Below are 15,779 nucleotides of genomic sequence, written 5' to 3'. Positions count from 1 at the left end.
TTCAGCATTGCCAGTGTAACAGTATAGCTTCCGTCCCTCTCCTCGCTCCTCCCTGGGCTCGAACCAGGAACACAACAACAGCCACCCTTGAAGCAGCATTACCCATGCAGAGCAAGGGGAACAACCACTCCAAGTCTCAGAGCGAGTGACGTTTGAAACGCTATTAGCGCGCACCCCACTAACTAGCTAGCCATATCACATCGGTTACACCAGCCTAATCTCAGGAGTTGATAGGCTTGAAGTCATAAACAGCGCAATGCTTGACGCACAACGAAGAGCTGCTGGCAAAACGCACAAAAGTGCTGTTTGAATGAATGCTTATGAGCCTGCTGCTGCCTACCACTTTCAGTGAAATACGGAACCGTAAGGTGTGGCATCCATTAGTCTAAATATTCCTGTTACATTGCACAACCTTCAATGTTATGTAATAATTACGTAAAATTCTGGCAAATTAGGCGGCCCAAACTGTTGCATATACACTGACTCTGCGTGCAATGAACGCAAGAGAAGTGACACAATTTCACCTGGTTAATATTGCCTGCTAACCTGGATTTATTTTAGCTAAATATGGAGGTTTAAAAATATATACTTCTGTGTATTGATTTTAAGAAAGGCATTGATGTTCATGGTTAAGTACACATTGGAGCAAAGATACGCACCGCATCGATTATATGCACCGCAGGACACGCTAGATAAACTAGTAATATCATCAACCATGTGTAGTTAACTAGTGATTATGATTGATTGTTTTTTATAAGATACGTTTAATGCTAGCTAGCAACTTACCTTGGCCTACTGCATTTGCGTAACAGGCAGTCTCCTCATGGAGTGTAATGAGAGGCAGGTGGTTAGAGCGTTGGACTAGTTAACTGTAAGGTTGCAAGATTGAATCCCCCGAGCTGACAAGGTGAAAATCTATCGTTCTGCCCCATGATCGAGGCAGTTAATCCACCGTTCCTAGCCCGTCATTGAAAATAAGAATGTGTTCTTAACTGACTTGCCTAGTTAAATAAAGATGAAATAAAAGTGTTAAAAGAAAATGGCCAAATCGGTGTCCAAAAATACAGATTTCCGGTTGTTATGAAAACTTGAAATCGGCCCTAATTAATCGGCCATTCTGATTAATCGTTCGACCTCTATTGGTGATAACTGAGGATGGAACAACATTGTAGTTTCTCCACAATATATAAAATAAATATATAATAATACAAATATGCATACTGTTTCCAATATGGCAAAAATATGAACTTTTTGTCCAGAATACAAAGCATTATGTTTGGGGCATATCTAACACAACACATCACCGAGAACATATTTAAGCATGGTGGTGGCTGCATCATGTTATGGGTATGCTTATCATTGGCAAGGACTATGGAGTTTTTTAGGATAAAAATAAACAGAATGGAGCTAAGTACAGGCAAAATCCTAGAGAAAAAATACATGGCAGAATTGCAAAGAAAAATCCATATTTCAGACTGTCCAATAAAAATAAAAGATAGGCAAAAGAACAGACACTGGACAGAGGAACTCATCCTAGAAGGCCAGCATCCCGAGGTCGCCTCTTTACTGTTGACGTTGTGACTGGTGTTTTGTGGGTACTATTTAATGAAGCTGACAGTTGAGGACTTATGAGGCATCTGTTTCTCAAACTAGACACTCTAAAGTACTTGACCTCTTGCTCAGTTGTGCACCGGGGCCTCCCACTCTTTCTATTCTTGTTAGAGCCCGTTTGTGCTGTTCTGTGAAGGGAGTAGTACACAGCGTTGAACGGTAGTGTATGCTCCTGAGTGGCCTAGTTACAGTTTTGACTTAAATTGTCCTGAAAATCTTCAGCAAGACATGAAAATGGCTGTCTAGCAATGATCAACAACCAACTTGACAGTGCTTGAATTCTTTAAGTGATATTGGGCAAATATTGTACAATCCAGGTGTGCAAAGCTCATAGACTTATCCAGAAAGACTCACAGCTGTAATTGCTGCCAAAGGTGATTTTAACATGTATTGACTCGGCGGTTTTAATCATTATCTAAGCAAGATCTTGTATATTAGTGTTTTATTTTCCATACATTTTGTTAGATTTCTTTCCCACTTTCACATTAGAGTATTTTGTGTAGATCATTGACAAGAAACTACAATGAAATCCATTTGAATCACACTAACCCCAAAAAATGTGGAAAAGGTCATGGGGTGTGAATACTTTCTGAAGGCACTGTATGTGACATCGTGCGCACTGTTCAGATACCCTTTTTGGCTCTTGAGTGCTACTTTTAAAGCTACTGGCTTAAAGTATACACAACCTCTACATCATTATTTTTTAAAGTTACACTACTCATAATGCAAGATGTTGCATCCAGTTTCATGACCTCGTGCCTTCTATGTCATGTGTCGTGACTCATGATGACTAACTAATGTATTGTACTCACTGACCTTTGCATTTGCATACACAATCATGTGTGTAGACACACACACTAAACCTAACCCTAGCTCCTAACCCCAACACTAATTCTAACCTTAACCCTAAACCCCCTAGAAATAGCATTGTGGGGACTAACAAAATGTCCCCAGTTGGTCAAATTAGTGTTTGTTTACTATTCTTGTGGGGACACGTCCACACATACGCACACTCAGAGAAATCTCTGCTGGGTCACCTCATTTGCTCCTTTCACTCTTTCTGTACCACAACCCCCCTTTTCCTCTCTCTCCTTCTGTCTCACCCCCGCTTCCCTGTCAAAGGGTGGGCTCATTAGCACCTGGGCCGGAGCACTGATGGGGGGGATTGATTGATACCTCTAGGGGAATGTTCTCCCCCCCTTCTGACAGCCAGCATTTGTAAAATGTCTCCCACTCCAGTGCCCAATACTGATGGCTCACCAGGGAACTAAACACAGAGAGCGGGCCAGAGCTGTACAGAATCGGAGAGATGGAGAGAGAAAGACAGAAGCAGAGAGAGTGACAAAGACCGACCGAGAGAGAGAGAGAGAGGCCAGATACACAGCTGTATTGCAGGGTAATGGGGACCCTGTAGAGGGAGGAAAATGGAACAGAACACTCAGGACAATGGGCGTGTTAGGGGCGGGAATGCCTCAGCGAGATGGCATCAGTTGCTATGCAACCGGGTGCCGAAGCTATTTATACACAAGTCCTCTTTTTCCTCTCCTGGCGAAGACTCTGCTTATCATGAGTTGTAGATCTAAGGCAGAGAAGGGGCAAGGATTCTGTAGGGGTCCTAGGGTGGGGTGGGAGGAGTGGTGAATATCGTCAGAATAGCTCCTAGTGCCAACGTTATTATTTAGCTGCATTGGTACAGGATGTTCTCAATATCCTGCTTTTTTCTTTTGCTGCAGTAACAATGTGTTTGGTATTTGTCTCATATATTTGTACCAAGGTTACCATTTGATGTAGGGAGTATGAACATATAAATTATTAAACTGTTTTAAAATGTTGAATCCAATAATCAAATAGGCCTATTTTGAATGTAAGGTCTTTAATTACATCTTGTTAAATTAGATCAATTGTTCAACATTTAGGCTGTCATTTTCATCCCTAACTTGGAATTGTCTGTTAAAACGTTTACAGCAACACAATTGAATCCTGTGTGTGTCAACAATAACATCAATGCAGTGTCAGGGATTGAAATGAAAGACATTGCCAAATTTTCTCCTCTCCACAGAAGGGGGACAATAGATATGATTGAGCAGAGAAATAAATGACATTATTGCATTTTAATAACAACTCTCTCTGAGCAACTGTAGAACATGCAATTACCTGCCGTTAGACAAAGCACGTATGTGTCAGGCTATACGGCGTAGTATGGGCAGGAACAACTAGAATTGACAGACTGGAATTGAAATGTCTTATCAGGACTGTTTCACACTGGCTGAAAGATGGTCCTAAGTGGCCATCAGTGCACCCATCCCTGGCTCCCTCCACAGACAGATCCCCCTGTCTGTCTCGCCCTGGCAGGCTCAGCCCATATGGAGAGGGACGCAATTATCCACCCGCAATGAATGAATCAACATTTGATTATAGGCTTCCTCAGGCCAAGTTCAAAAGCTCCGTTGAAAAACCAGTTGAGCATCTTTTTTTTATGGTAATCAAGAATAGCACTGAGTTAAGGCTTATTTTTTTTCTCAATAATGGTCATCTTTTTTCTCTCCAGGTTATATAAAATCTATTTAAAAAATAATCTCTGAATATTTGAGGATTTGACATTTTGTGGTTGTCTTCAAAGTTGTTGGTTGTATCAGCGTGTCGAAAAAACTAACATTCTCATGACAGAGCGAAATTAAATGAAAGACTTTGAAAATAAAAAGCTTTCTTATGCTCAGAGTTAAGTTTGTTTTTGTGAGAAATCTTCGAAAACTAACAGGAATTTCAAATTAATATACTAAAATACTACGTCATGTCTCAAAATCGATATCCTTCCGATTCGAGAAGAAATATGACGAGTTCAATGCGAAAGTGAGCCTGTCAGGTAGCCAGTAACCTTAATACTAGCACATAATCCTGACACGATGTAATTTCCCTGATAATTCCTTTTTACCACTTATTTCCCCGTCTGACCTCTATTGATTTAGTCACCCTAATTCTGGCCATGCATGGATTATGATAGAGACATGAGGTCTGGACCATTGGTTTTCTTAGAGGATTGTCTACACAATTAGTCATTGGTGTGTTTTTGATTAGACACCCTATAATTTGCACTTTTGATCTTTACCATTGTTGATACATGCTTTTGTAGAAGTGAATGTGAAATATAATGAGCTACAAAAGTATTGGGAAAGTGCCACATTTTGTTGTTTTGAATTTTGAAATAATACAATGACTGAGGTTAAAGTACAGACTGTCAGCCACTCCTCAGCTTTAGAAATGTAGAAATTACAGCATTTTTTTTTTCCCATAGTCCCCCCGCCCATTTTAGGGGACCGAAAGTATTGGAACAAATTCACTTATGTGTATTAAAGTAGTATTTGATCCCATATTCATATTCATTGCACGCAATGACTACATAAATATTGACTATATTGGTTGGATGTTTGTTTTGGTTGTGTTTCTGATTTATTTTGTGCCCAATAGAAATGAATGGTAAATAATGTATTGTCATTTTGGAGTCACTTTTATTGTAAATAAGAATATAATATGTTTCTAAACACTTCTACATGGATGTGGAAGCTACTCTGATTTTAAATAATTCTGAGTGAGAAAGTTAGACGCACAAATAGATATGCTAACCTCCCCTCTTATTGTAATGATGAGAGGTTAGGATGTTTTGGGGGTATGATATTTGTGTGGCTGTAACTTTTGGTCCCCTAAAATGGGGGGACAATGTACAAAGAGTACTGTAATTTCTTAATGGTTCACCCGATATGGATGAAAATACCCTCAAATTAAAGCAGATACCCACAGACATCTAGTCATTGCACTAACGCTAGTTAGTATTGGCTCATGAAACTACCTTTAACTTGCTTCATACTGGAGACATAAAAATGGTATCCCTTAGTTCATCTGACTAGGGAAGTAGATAAGGGCCTCAATGCCAAAATCCCAAAGTAACCTTTTAACCTCGTATCATATTTACATCCAAATTGCTGGAGTACAGAGTCAAAACAACAAAATGTGTCACTGTCCAATACTTTTGGAGCTCACTGTATTTGTTAGATGGATTTTTTATTGATGTCATAAAATGTGTTTTTCTCCTCTGCAGCCAACGGAACCTGGCTGAAATCACAGAGCTCATCCACACTGCTTTCCTGGTGCACCGTGGGATTGTCAACCTCAAGGAGTGGACCAACTCAGACGGACCCCTGAAGGACATGCAGTTTGGAAACAAGATGGCCGTTCTCAGTGGGGACTTCTTGCTCGCTAACGCCTGCACCGGACTGGCCCAGCTAAACAATACTAAGGTATGAAATAGTCATCATATAACACATTCTGTTGGAGATAGAAAGATTTCTTGCCCTGGAGCTTTTTTGTTCACCCTTTAAATGAGTCTTCCAAAATGCAATCTGAATTCCACATTTATATGTCTGAGGTCTCAATAGTTTTTCAGTGAGATGAAATGATACTTGACGATGTTGGAGATCGTTGCAGTATGGCTAACGATATTGATGAGAACACAAACCGTCTAAGCGGAGGAGTTTAAACACCACTCAATTTTTCCTGGCTGTTGTGGATTGATTTGAATCAACACATCTATTCTCTCACTTAGACCTCTGGCAGGCAGGCAGGCAGGCAGATACTCACACACACATAAAAATACAAATATGTACGGGTGGGAATAATGCACCCACATATACACACTATGTAGAAGAGGTTGCGTTCTCTTACTGCCTTCTACTTATTCTTACCAAGCACTTCTGCAGATGATGTGTGTCTGTGCCCCTGTCTGGGTGCAGGCATGGGTGTCACAGATTGCTTCCAGTGTGTACGCTGGCAACCCACTGCTGACAATCTGTGACCAAGCTCAACTGTCAGAATATGGCTGCACAAAATAATCTAAATAACCTAATTTCTCTCTGCTTTGCAATCTTAAAAAATGATCCTCCCTGCATCAGCTCAGATGGTTCATGCTCAGATAGAAAAATGGGCATTTAAAATACCACCTCAGGTCATGGTGATCATGATCAAAGGGATAGTGGAAGTACTTCCTCAAATACATTTGGGCAGATTACAGCAAAAACATCTGGCAGCTTTCAGAGGTTGTCAGTGACAGTAAACATGGGCATTATTAAACCTTCACCTTATTACACTTTCATGTGTTTTGCAGTGTTCTTAATAGCTTATTTTTCACCATTTCATCACGTTCTAGAGCTCCCCCTGCTGGACAGACATGCATGTCAAAAATATGTTTGGGTGGGAATAATGCAAGTACCCACTCTTCCCCTCAAATGAAATCAAATCAAATGTTATTGGTCGCATACACATATTTAGCAGATGTTAACACAGGTGCATCAAAATGCTTATGTTTATAGCTCAAGGTGCAGTATACCTAACAATATACCTAATTAAAGAATGTGAAATGTCAGAATAATAGTAGAGACTCCTTTTTTTCTTAGATCACATTCCCAGTGTGTCAGAAGTTTACATACTAATTGGGTGTATTTGGTAGCATTGCCATTAAATTGTTTAAATGTCTCGGGTAGTCTTCCACAAGCTTCCCACAGTAAGTTGGGTGAATTTTGCACTATTCCTCCTGACCGTTCTGGTGTAACTGAGTCAGGTTTTTAGGCCTTCTTGCTCGCACACGCTTTTCAGTTCTGCCCACATTTTCTATAGGATTTAGGTCAGAATTTTGTGATGGCCACTCCAATACCTTGACTTTGTTGTCCTTAAGCCATTTTGCCACAACTTTGGAAGTATGCTTGGGGTCATTGTCCATTTGCGAGCAAGCTTTAACTTTTTGACGGATGTCTTGATGTTGCTTCAATATATCCACATAATTTCCCATCCTCATGATCTATTTTGTGAAGTGCACTAGTCCCTCCTGCAGCAAAGCACCCCCACAACATGATGCTGCCACGCACGTGCTTCACGGTTGGGATGGTGTTCTTCGGCTTGCAAGCCTCCCCCTTTTTCCTCCAAACATAACGATGCTCATTATGGCCAAATGGTTACATCTTTTTGTCATCAGACCAGAGGATGTTTCTCCAAAAAGTAGGATCTTTGTCCCCATGTGCAGATGCAAACCGTAGTCTGGCTTTTTTATTGACAGTTTTGGAGCAGTGACTTCTTCCTTGCTGAGTGGCCTTTCATGTTATGTCGATATAGGACTCGTTTAACTGTGGATATAGATACTTTTGTAACTGTTTGCACTTTTCGCACCAAAGTACGTTAATCTTTTGGAGAAAGAACACGCCTCCTTCCTGAGCAGTATGACTGCTGCGTGGTCCCATGGTGTTTATACTTGCATACTATTGTTTGTACAGATGAACGTGGTACCTTCAGGCATTTGGAAATTGTTCCCAAGGATGAACCAGACTTGTGGAGGTCTACAAAAAACAATTCTGGGTGGTTTTCTTTTTGATTTTCCCATGATGTCAGGCAAAGAGGCACTGGATTTGAAGGTAGGCCTTGAAATACATCCACAGGTACACCTCCAATTGACGTCAATTAGCCTATCAGAAGCTTCTAAAGCCATGACACAATTTTCTGGAATTTTCCAAGCTGTTTAAAGGCACAGTCAACTTAGTGTATGTAAACTTCTGACCCACTGGAATTGTGATACAGTGAATTATAAGTGAAATAATCTGTCTTTTTAAATATTGTGTCGGTACAGATCTGGGGAAGGGTACCAAAACGTTTCTGCAGCACTGAAGTTCCCCCAAGAACACAGTGACCTCCTCCATTCCTAGAGCTGGCTGCCTGGCCAAACTGAGCAGTCGTGGGAAAAGGGCCTTGGTCAGGGAGGTGACCGTAGAGCTCCGAGACAGGATTGTGTCGAGGCACAGAGCTGGAGAAGGGTACCAGATCTGTGCCTCCCCAAGAACATAGTGGCCTCCATCATTCTTAAATGGAAAAAGTTTGGAACCACCAAGACTCTTCCTAGAGCTGGCCAAACTGAGAAATCGGGGGAGAAGGGCCTTGGTCAGGGAACAATTTCTGTATCACTCCACCAAACAGGCTTCATGGTAGTGTCCAAATGGAAGCCACTCCCCAGTATAATGCACATGACAGCCCGGTTGGAGTTTGCCAAAAATGCACCTGACCATAAGAAATCCATCTCTGGACTTTTGAAACCAAGATTGAACCCCTTGGCCTGAATGCCAAGTGTCCTGTCTGGAGGAAACCTGGCACCATCCCTACGGTGAATCATGGTGGTGGCAGCATCATGCTGTGGGGATGTTTCTCAATGGCAGGGACTGGGAGACAGGTCAGGATCGTGGCAAAGATGAATGGAGCAAAGTACGGAGAGATCCTTGATGAAAACCTCATCCAAAGCTCTGTCTGCCTTCAGACTGGGGTGAAGGTTCACCTTCCAACAACCCTAAGCACACACCAAGACAATGCAGGTGTGGCTTTTGGACATGTCCTGAATGTCCTTGAGTGGCGCAGCCAGTGCCCGGACTTGAACCCGACCGGAGAGACCTGAAAATAGCTGTACAGCAACGCTCCCCATCCATCCTGACAGAGCTTGAGAGGATCTGCAGAGAAGAATGGGAGAAACTCCCTGCAAATACAGGTGTGCCAAGCTTGTAGCGTCATACCCAAGAAGACTCGAGGCTGTAATTGCTGACAAAGGTGCTTCAACAAAGTACTGAGTAAAGGGTCTGAATACTTATGTGATTTGTTGACTTTTTTTCTTTCTTCTAAAAACCTGTTTTTGCTTTGTCAAAATGGGTTAGTGTGTAGGTTGATGAGGGGAAAAATGAATTAATTTTAGATTAAGGCTTTAACGTAACAAAATGTAGGAAAAGACAAGGGGTATGAATAATTTCCGATGGCACTGTATGTTGTGGGTAAAACAGTATGTAAACATTAAAGTGACCAGTGTTCAATGACTATGTACATAGTGCAGCAGGGTAGAGTACTGGGTGGTAGCTGGCTAGTAACAGTTACTAAGTTCAGGGCAGGGTACTGGGCAGAGGCTGGCTTGTGGTGACTATTTGACAGCCTAATAGCCTGGAGATAGAAGCTGTTTCTCTCTGTCCCAGCTTTGATGCACCTGTACCGTCTCCGCAGTCTATATGCTAGCAGGGTGAACAGGCCGGATGGCTGAGGTCCTTGATGATCTTCTTGGCCTTCCTGTGATACCGGGTGCTGTAGATGTCCTGAAGGGCAGGCAGTGTGCCCCCTGTGATGCATTGGGCTGACTGCACCAACCTTTGGAGAGCCCTACGGTTGTGGACAGTGCAGTTGCCATAACAGGCGGTGATACAGGCCGACAGGGTTCCCTCAATGGTGCATCTGTAGAAATGTGTTTGTCTTAGAGACCAAGCCAATTTTCTACAGCCTCCAAAAGGTTGAAGATGCGCTGTTGTGCCTTCATCACCACACTGTCTGTGTGGATGGACCATTTCAGGTTGTCAGTGATGTGCACACTGAGGAACTTGAAGCTTTTCACCCTCTTCACTGCGGCCCTGTGGATGAGGGGGGTGCTGAAGTCCACGATCAGCTTCTTCATTTTGTTGAGGGAGAGGTTATTTTTCTTAAACCACTTCCCCAGGGCCCTCACCTCCTCCCTGTAGGCTGTGTCATCGTGGTTGGTGATTAGGCCTACCACGTTTGTCTTCAGCAAACGTCATGATTGAGTTGGAGACGTGAGTGGCCATGCACTCTTGGGTTAACAGGGAGTACTGGAGGTAAACGTTTCACAAGCATGGGAAACCATAGCCTAGGTGAAATGTTGAAATCAAATTTTATTGGTCACATACACATTTTGCAGATGTTATTGCGGGTGTAGCGAAATGCCTGTGTTCCTAGTACACAAATCTAAAAGTTAAAAAACAGAATTAAGAAATTTTATTTATTTATTTGACCTTTATTTAACTAGGCAAGTCAGTTAAGAACAAATTCTTATTTTCAATGACGGCCTAGGAACAGTGGGTTAACTGCCTTGTCAGCTCGGGGGTTTGAACTTGCAACCTTCCGGTTACTAGTCCAACGCTCTAACCACTAGGCTACCCTGCCGCCCCATTAGATTGAGCAATGTTGGAGTGGCATTGACTAGAATACAGTATATACATATGAGATAAGTAAAGCAGTATGTAAACATTATTAAAGTGGCCAGTGAGTCTGTATGTAAGGCAGCAGCCTCTAAGGTGCAGGGTTGCGTAACCTGGTGGAAGCAGGCTAGTGATGGCTACTTAACAGTCTGATGGCCTTGAGATAGAAGCTGTTTTTCAGTCTCTCGGTCCCAGCTTTGATGCACCTTTACTAACCTCGCCTTCTGGATGATAGCGGGGTGAACAGGCTGTGGCTCGTGTGGTTGATCTCCTTAGCCTTTCTCTGACATGGGGTGCTGTAGATGTCATGGAGGGAAGGTAGTTTGCCCCCGGTGATGCATTGGGCAGACCACACCACCCTCTGGAGAGCCCTGCATTTGAAGTTGCCATACCAGGCAGTGATGCAGCCCGACAGGATGCTCTCAATTGTGCATCTGTAAACGTTTTAAGGGTCAAGCCAAATTTCTTCAGCCTCCTGAGGCTCTGTTGCACCTTCTTCACCATACTGTCTGTGTGGGTGGACGATTTCAGATCGTCAGTGATGTGTACGCCAAGGAACATGAAGCTTTCCACCTTCTCCACTGCGGTCTGGTCGATGTGGATAGGGGCATTCTCCCTCTGCTGTTTCCTGAATTCCAGGGTCAGCTCGTTTTGTTGAGTGAGAGGTTATTTTCTTGGCACCACTCTCCCAGGGCCCTCACCACCTCCCTGTAGGCTGTCTCATCATTGTTGGTAATCAGGCCTACTACAGTTGTGTCGTCTGCAAACTTGATGATTGAGTTGGAGGCGTGGGTGAACACTGAGTACAGGTGGGGGCTGAGCACGCACCCTTTTAGGGCCCCTGTGTTGAGGATCAGTTACCTTTGCTGGGATAGGGGAGAGATTGAATATGTCCGTAAACACTCCAGTCAGCTGGTCTGTGCATGCTCTGAGGCTAGGGATTCCGTCTGGACCGGCAGCCTTGAGGGTTAACACTCTTAAATGTCTTACTCACGTCGGCCATGGAGAAGGAAAGCCCACAGCAATACACTTGGTAGCGGGCCATGTCAGTGGCACTGTTATCCTCAAAGCGGGCAAAGATGGTGTTTAGCTGTCCGGTGTCCGCGACGTGGCTGGTTTTCCCTTTGTAGTCTGTGATTGTCTGTAGACCCTGTCACATGCGTCTCGTGTTTGAGCCGTTTGATTGCGACTCCACTGTGTGTCTGTACTGACATTTGACTCTTTTTTTTTTTTTTATTGCCTTACGGAGGGAATAACTACACTGTTTGTTTGTATTCGGCCATATTCCCAGTCACCTTGCCATTGTTAAATGCGTTGGTTCAGTTTTGCATGAATGCTGCCATCTATCCAGCGTTTCTGGTTTGGGTAGGTTTTAAGTCAGTGGGTACAACATCTCCTACACATTTCCTGAAACTCAGTCACCATATCCGTGTATTGGTCAATGTTAATCTCAGAGGCTACCGGGAACATATCAAAACAATTAGTACTCACACTTGTGTCTAAACTATGTTCATGGCACTGCCTATTAAACCAAAAGACAATGACAAATGGAGAATAAAATGTTTTGAACTCGCCAATTGCTTGAGTTGTAATGATGTTAAATTGTATTTTTTTGTTTTGTGTGTCACCAAGACGGACATAACTGTAGTAACAGTCGTAGCATTAGCACTGTGGTTTTGCAAAATGTATTTTTTTAGGAGAGCAATTCATCTGGATTATGTGTCCTGGCTTTGAGAGGAATCCTAGGCCAGTACTTGTATAAATGGTAAAGTGATCTCAGAGACCAGCTCCGGTTTCATTCCCTCACAGACCTGTCGGCAAAACACGATCCGCCTAGATTTGGGAATAGAGTAAGGGGGAGGCGGGGACTTATCTGATACTTTCCCCAAAAATGTTCCTCATAGCCAGCTAGCACATCTGGTAGCACTTTAGAGGCATTGTCCTTTTGGGCCTTTTGTGAGGCTTGTTACCCAGAGGTCACTACTAAGACTAAAGACAGACAGTGCAACCACTTTTAAATTATGAAAAAAAACGACTTGAATGTATTGAGGGAGTACAACGTATGAATATTTTTTTTCTTATCATCTACGTAGACATGTAAATGTTTGCCCATACACTGTCCTTTCTGAAATTGGTTGTGAAAGAAGATAAAGCTAACCTTTTGTAAAAATCATGGATTGAGATTTAAATAAGGTGTCTGATTTTGAATTGACTTTGGAGGATTAGTATCACGTGTGAGCAAGGGTGCTATTTAAAATGTAGTCATGGATGCCCCCTGCAAGAGGGATATTGCAACTGCAGACGGATGACACAAAAGTTTAGTGGAGCTTAATGAGACAAAGCTGTTCAGCCTCCCAAAAATCTTTAACTTGGCATCCCAAAGATCACACTTTTACATGGGGCAAGTTGAATCCTAAATAAGAAAAAACAAATGAAGTAAGAAGAACCTTTTTAATTTTGGAACATTTATTCCACTACATGCCCGCACACCTGGACCAAGTAGAATTCCTTGAAGGTGAGAGAGGGTGCTAGTGAAGAACATACGATACCACCCAGCAACACTGTTGAACAGAGTGAAGTTATATCTAAAACCAGAAGAAGGTATTAATACCGAGTTGGGTTCTTAATGACAAAGATCCACAGCAACAGATGTCAGACCACTGCTCAAGAGCCTCATCAACCCCTACATCCCCCATGACATTTCCTGATTCCTGCCTTGCCATCTGCCTTCCAGCTCCTCAAACTTGACAGCTGATAAAGCCTCATAATAATTCAGTTTAAACTGGAGGTCGCTATAAGTAAAATAAAATAATTGAAAAAGCTCAGTCTGTGTGTACTTAAAGAAAACAGCAGGCAGTCCTCAGCCAGTCCACACTGGTCTGATAATGTGAGGAGTTAGATCTGGTCAATTCACAGCCCAGACACCCACACACTCAACCCTTATGTTTACAGCCACCCCTTAGTCTAGAGGATGTTAATCCTTGGTATAGAGGATTCCCAACTAAATTCAGACGTGGGACAATTTTTTTGTTATGATGATGGTCAGGGCACCGGAACATAATTACAAATAATTTGTAGACTGCACATTTTCTGCAAGAACCGATTTAATATTTGGGTAACACTTTACCTGACACCCAGCATCATAACACATATATTTACATCTGTGACATATTGCATTATTTTATGGCTGGTTATGACACCTGCATAAGTGTCAAAGCACACATTTATTCAAATGTGTTTTTTCCCTTGTGCGCAATTACAATTTAATATGGTAAATTTCATGAAATGTTCTGCGACATAAACGTACTGTTGACATGTAGGCTATTGTGTAATGGAATATTTTGCGTTGTGTGGTAGGTTTTGACACTTATGAAGATGTCATAACCAGCCATAAAATAATGCAATATGTCACGACAGTGTTATGACCATATTATGACGCTGGGTGTCAAGTAAAGTGTTAGCCAATGACTAAAACACAATAATTTCAAACCTTGCTTATATTTGTATAAGAGCACATATCTCTTTATGCGTGGGAATACTTTGGGGAACAGATTTCCAGCGTTAAAACACCAGCTCCAAGTGATTTTAGTCTTATGTCCAACAATAAAAATGTAAAAAATACATATACAGTACCAGTCAAACATTTGGACACGCCTACTCATTCAAGGGTTTTTAATTTTTTTCTATTTTCTACATTGCAGAATAATAATGAAGACATCAAAACTATGAAATAACACATGGAATCATGTGGTAATCAAAATACATTCTCTCAACCAGCTTCACCTGGAATGCCTTTCCAACAGTCTTGAAGGAGTTCCCACATATGCTGAGCACTTGTTGGCTGCTTTTCTTTCACTCTGTGGTCCAACTCATCCCAAACCATCTCAATTGTTTTGAGGTCGGGTGGTTGTGGAAGCCAGGTAGTCAAATAGCCCTTACACAGCCTGGAGGTGTGCTGGGTAATTGTCCTGTTGAAAAACAAATTATAGTCTCACTAAGCCAAAACCAGATGGGATGGCATATTGCTGCAGAATGCTGTGGTAGCTAGCCACACTGGTTAAGTGTGCCTTGAATTCTAAATAAATCACTGACAGTGTCACCAGCAAAACACCATCACACCTCCTGCTTCATGGTGGGAACCACACATGCGGAGATCTTCCGTTCACCTACTCTGCGTCTCACAAAGACACAGCGGTTGGAATCAAAAATAAAATATTTGGTTTCATCAGACCAAAGGACAGATTTCCACCAGTCTAATGTCCATTGCTCATGTTTCTTTGCCCAAGCAAGTCTCTTCTTCATATTGGTGTCCTTTAGTAGTGGTTTCTTTGCAGCAATTCGACCATGAAGGCCTGATTCACACAGTTGATGTTGAGATGTGAATGTTACTTGAACACTGAAGCATTTATTTGGCTGGTAACGCTAATGAACTCTGGGTCTTCCTTTCCTGTAGCGGTCCTCATGTACTTTAGATTTGTGTGTGTGTTGTGAAATTGTTAGATATTACTGCACCGTTAGAGCTAGAAACACAAGCATTTCATATCATCTGCTAAACACGTATGTGAAATTTGATTTGAGAGTCAGTTTCATCATAGAGCTTGATGATTTTTGCGACTGCACTTGAAGAAGCATTCAAAGTTTTTGAAATGTTTCGCATTGACTGACCTTCATGTCGTAAAGTAATGATTGTCATTTCTCTTTGCTTAGTTGAGCTGTTCTTTTTTAATTATTATTATTATTATTTTTACCCCTTTTTCTCCCCAATTTCGTGGTGTCCAATTGTTGTAGTAGCTACTATCTTGTCTCATCGCTACAACTCCCGTACGGGCTCGGGAGAGACGAAGGTTGAAAGTCATGCGTCCTCCGATACACAACCCAACCTAGCCGCACTGCTTCTTAACACAGCACGCATCCAACCCGGAAGCCAGCCGCACCAATGTGTCGGAGGAAACACCGTGCACCTGGCAACCTTGGCTAGCGCGCACTGCGCCGGGCCCGCCACAGGAGTCGCTGGTGCGCGATGAGACAAGGACATCCCTACCGACCAAGCCCTCCCTAACCCGGACGACGCTAGGCCAATTGTGCGTCGCCCCATGGACCTCCCGGTCGTGGCCGGTT

At 42.5% G+C, this 15,779-nt stretch overlaps 1 protein-coding gene across 1 annotated transcript in view; it reads left to right on the top strand.

Annotated features, from left to right (window-relative positions):
• Window positions 1-15,779, top strand: part of pdss2 (prenyl (decaprenyl) diphosphate synthase, subunit 2) — a 47,040-nt gene that overhangs the window by 15,957 nt on the left and 15,304 nt on the right. Inside the window, exon 3 of the mRNA XM_029687905.2 lies at window positions 5,705-5,903. Within this exon, the coding sequence (XP_029543765.1) occupies window positions 5,705-5,903 (199 nt within the window). The remainder of the gene's footprint in view (window positions 1-5,704; window positions 5,904-15,779) is intronic.

Source organism: Oncorhynchus nerka, linkage group LG18 (assembly GCF_034236695.1).
Source record: "Oncorhynchus nerka isolate Pitt River linkage group LG18, Oner_Uvic_2.0, whole genome shotgun sequence".
Classification (NCBI taxonomy): domain Eukaryota; kingdom Metazoa; phylum Chordata; class Actinopteri; order Salmoniformes; family Salmonidae; genus Oncorhynchus; species Oncorhynchus nerka.
The sequence above is the reverse complement of the archived record's forward strand: the minus strand, read 5'-3'. Positions and strand labels throughout refer to the sequence as shown.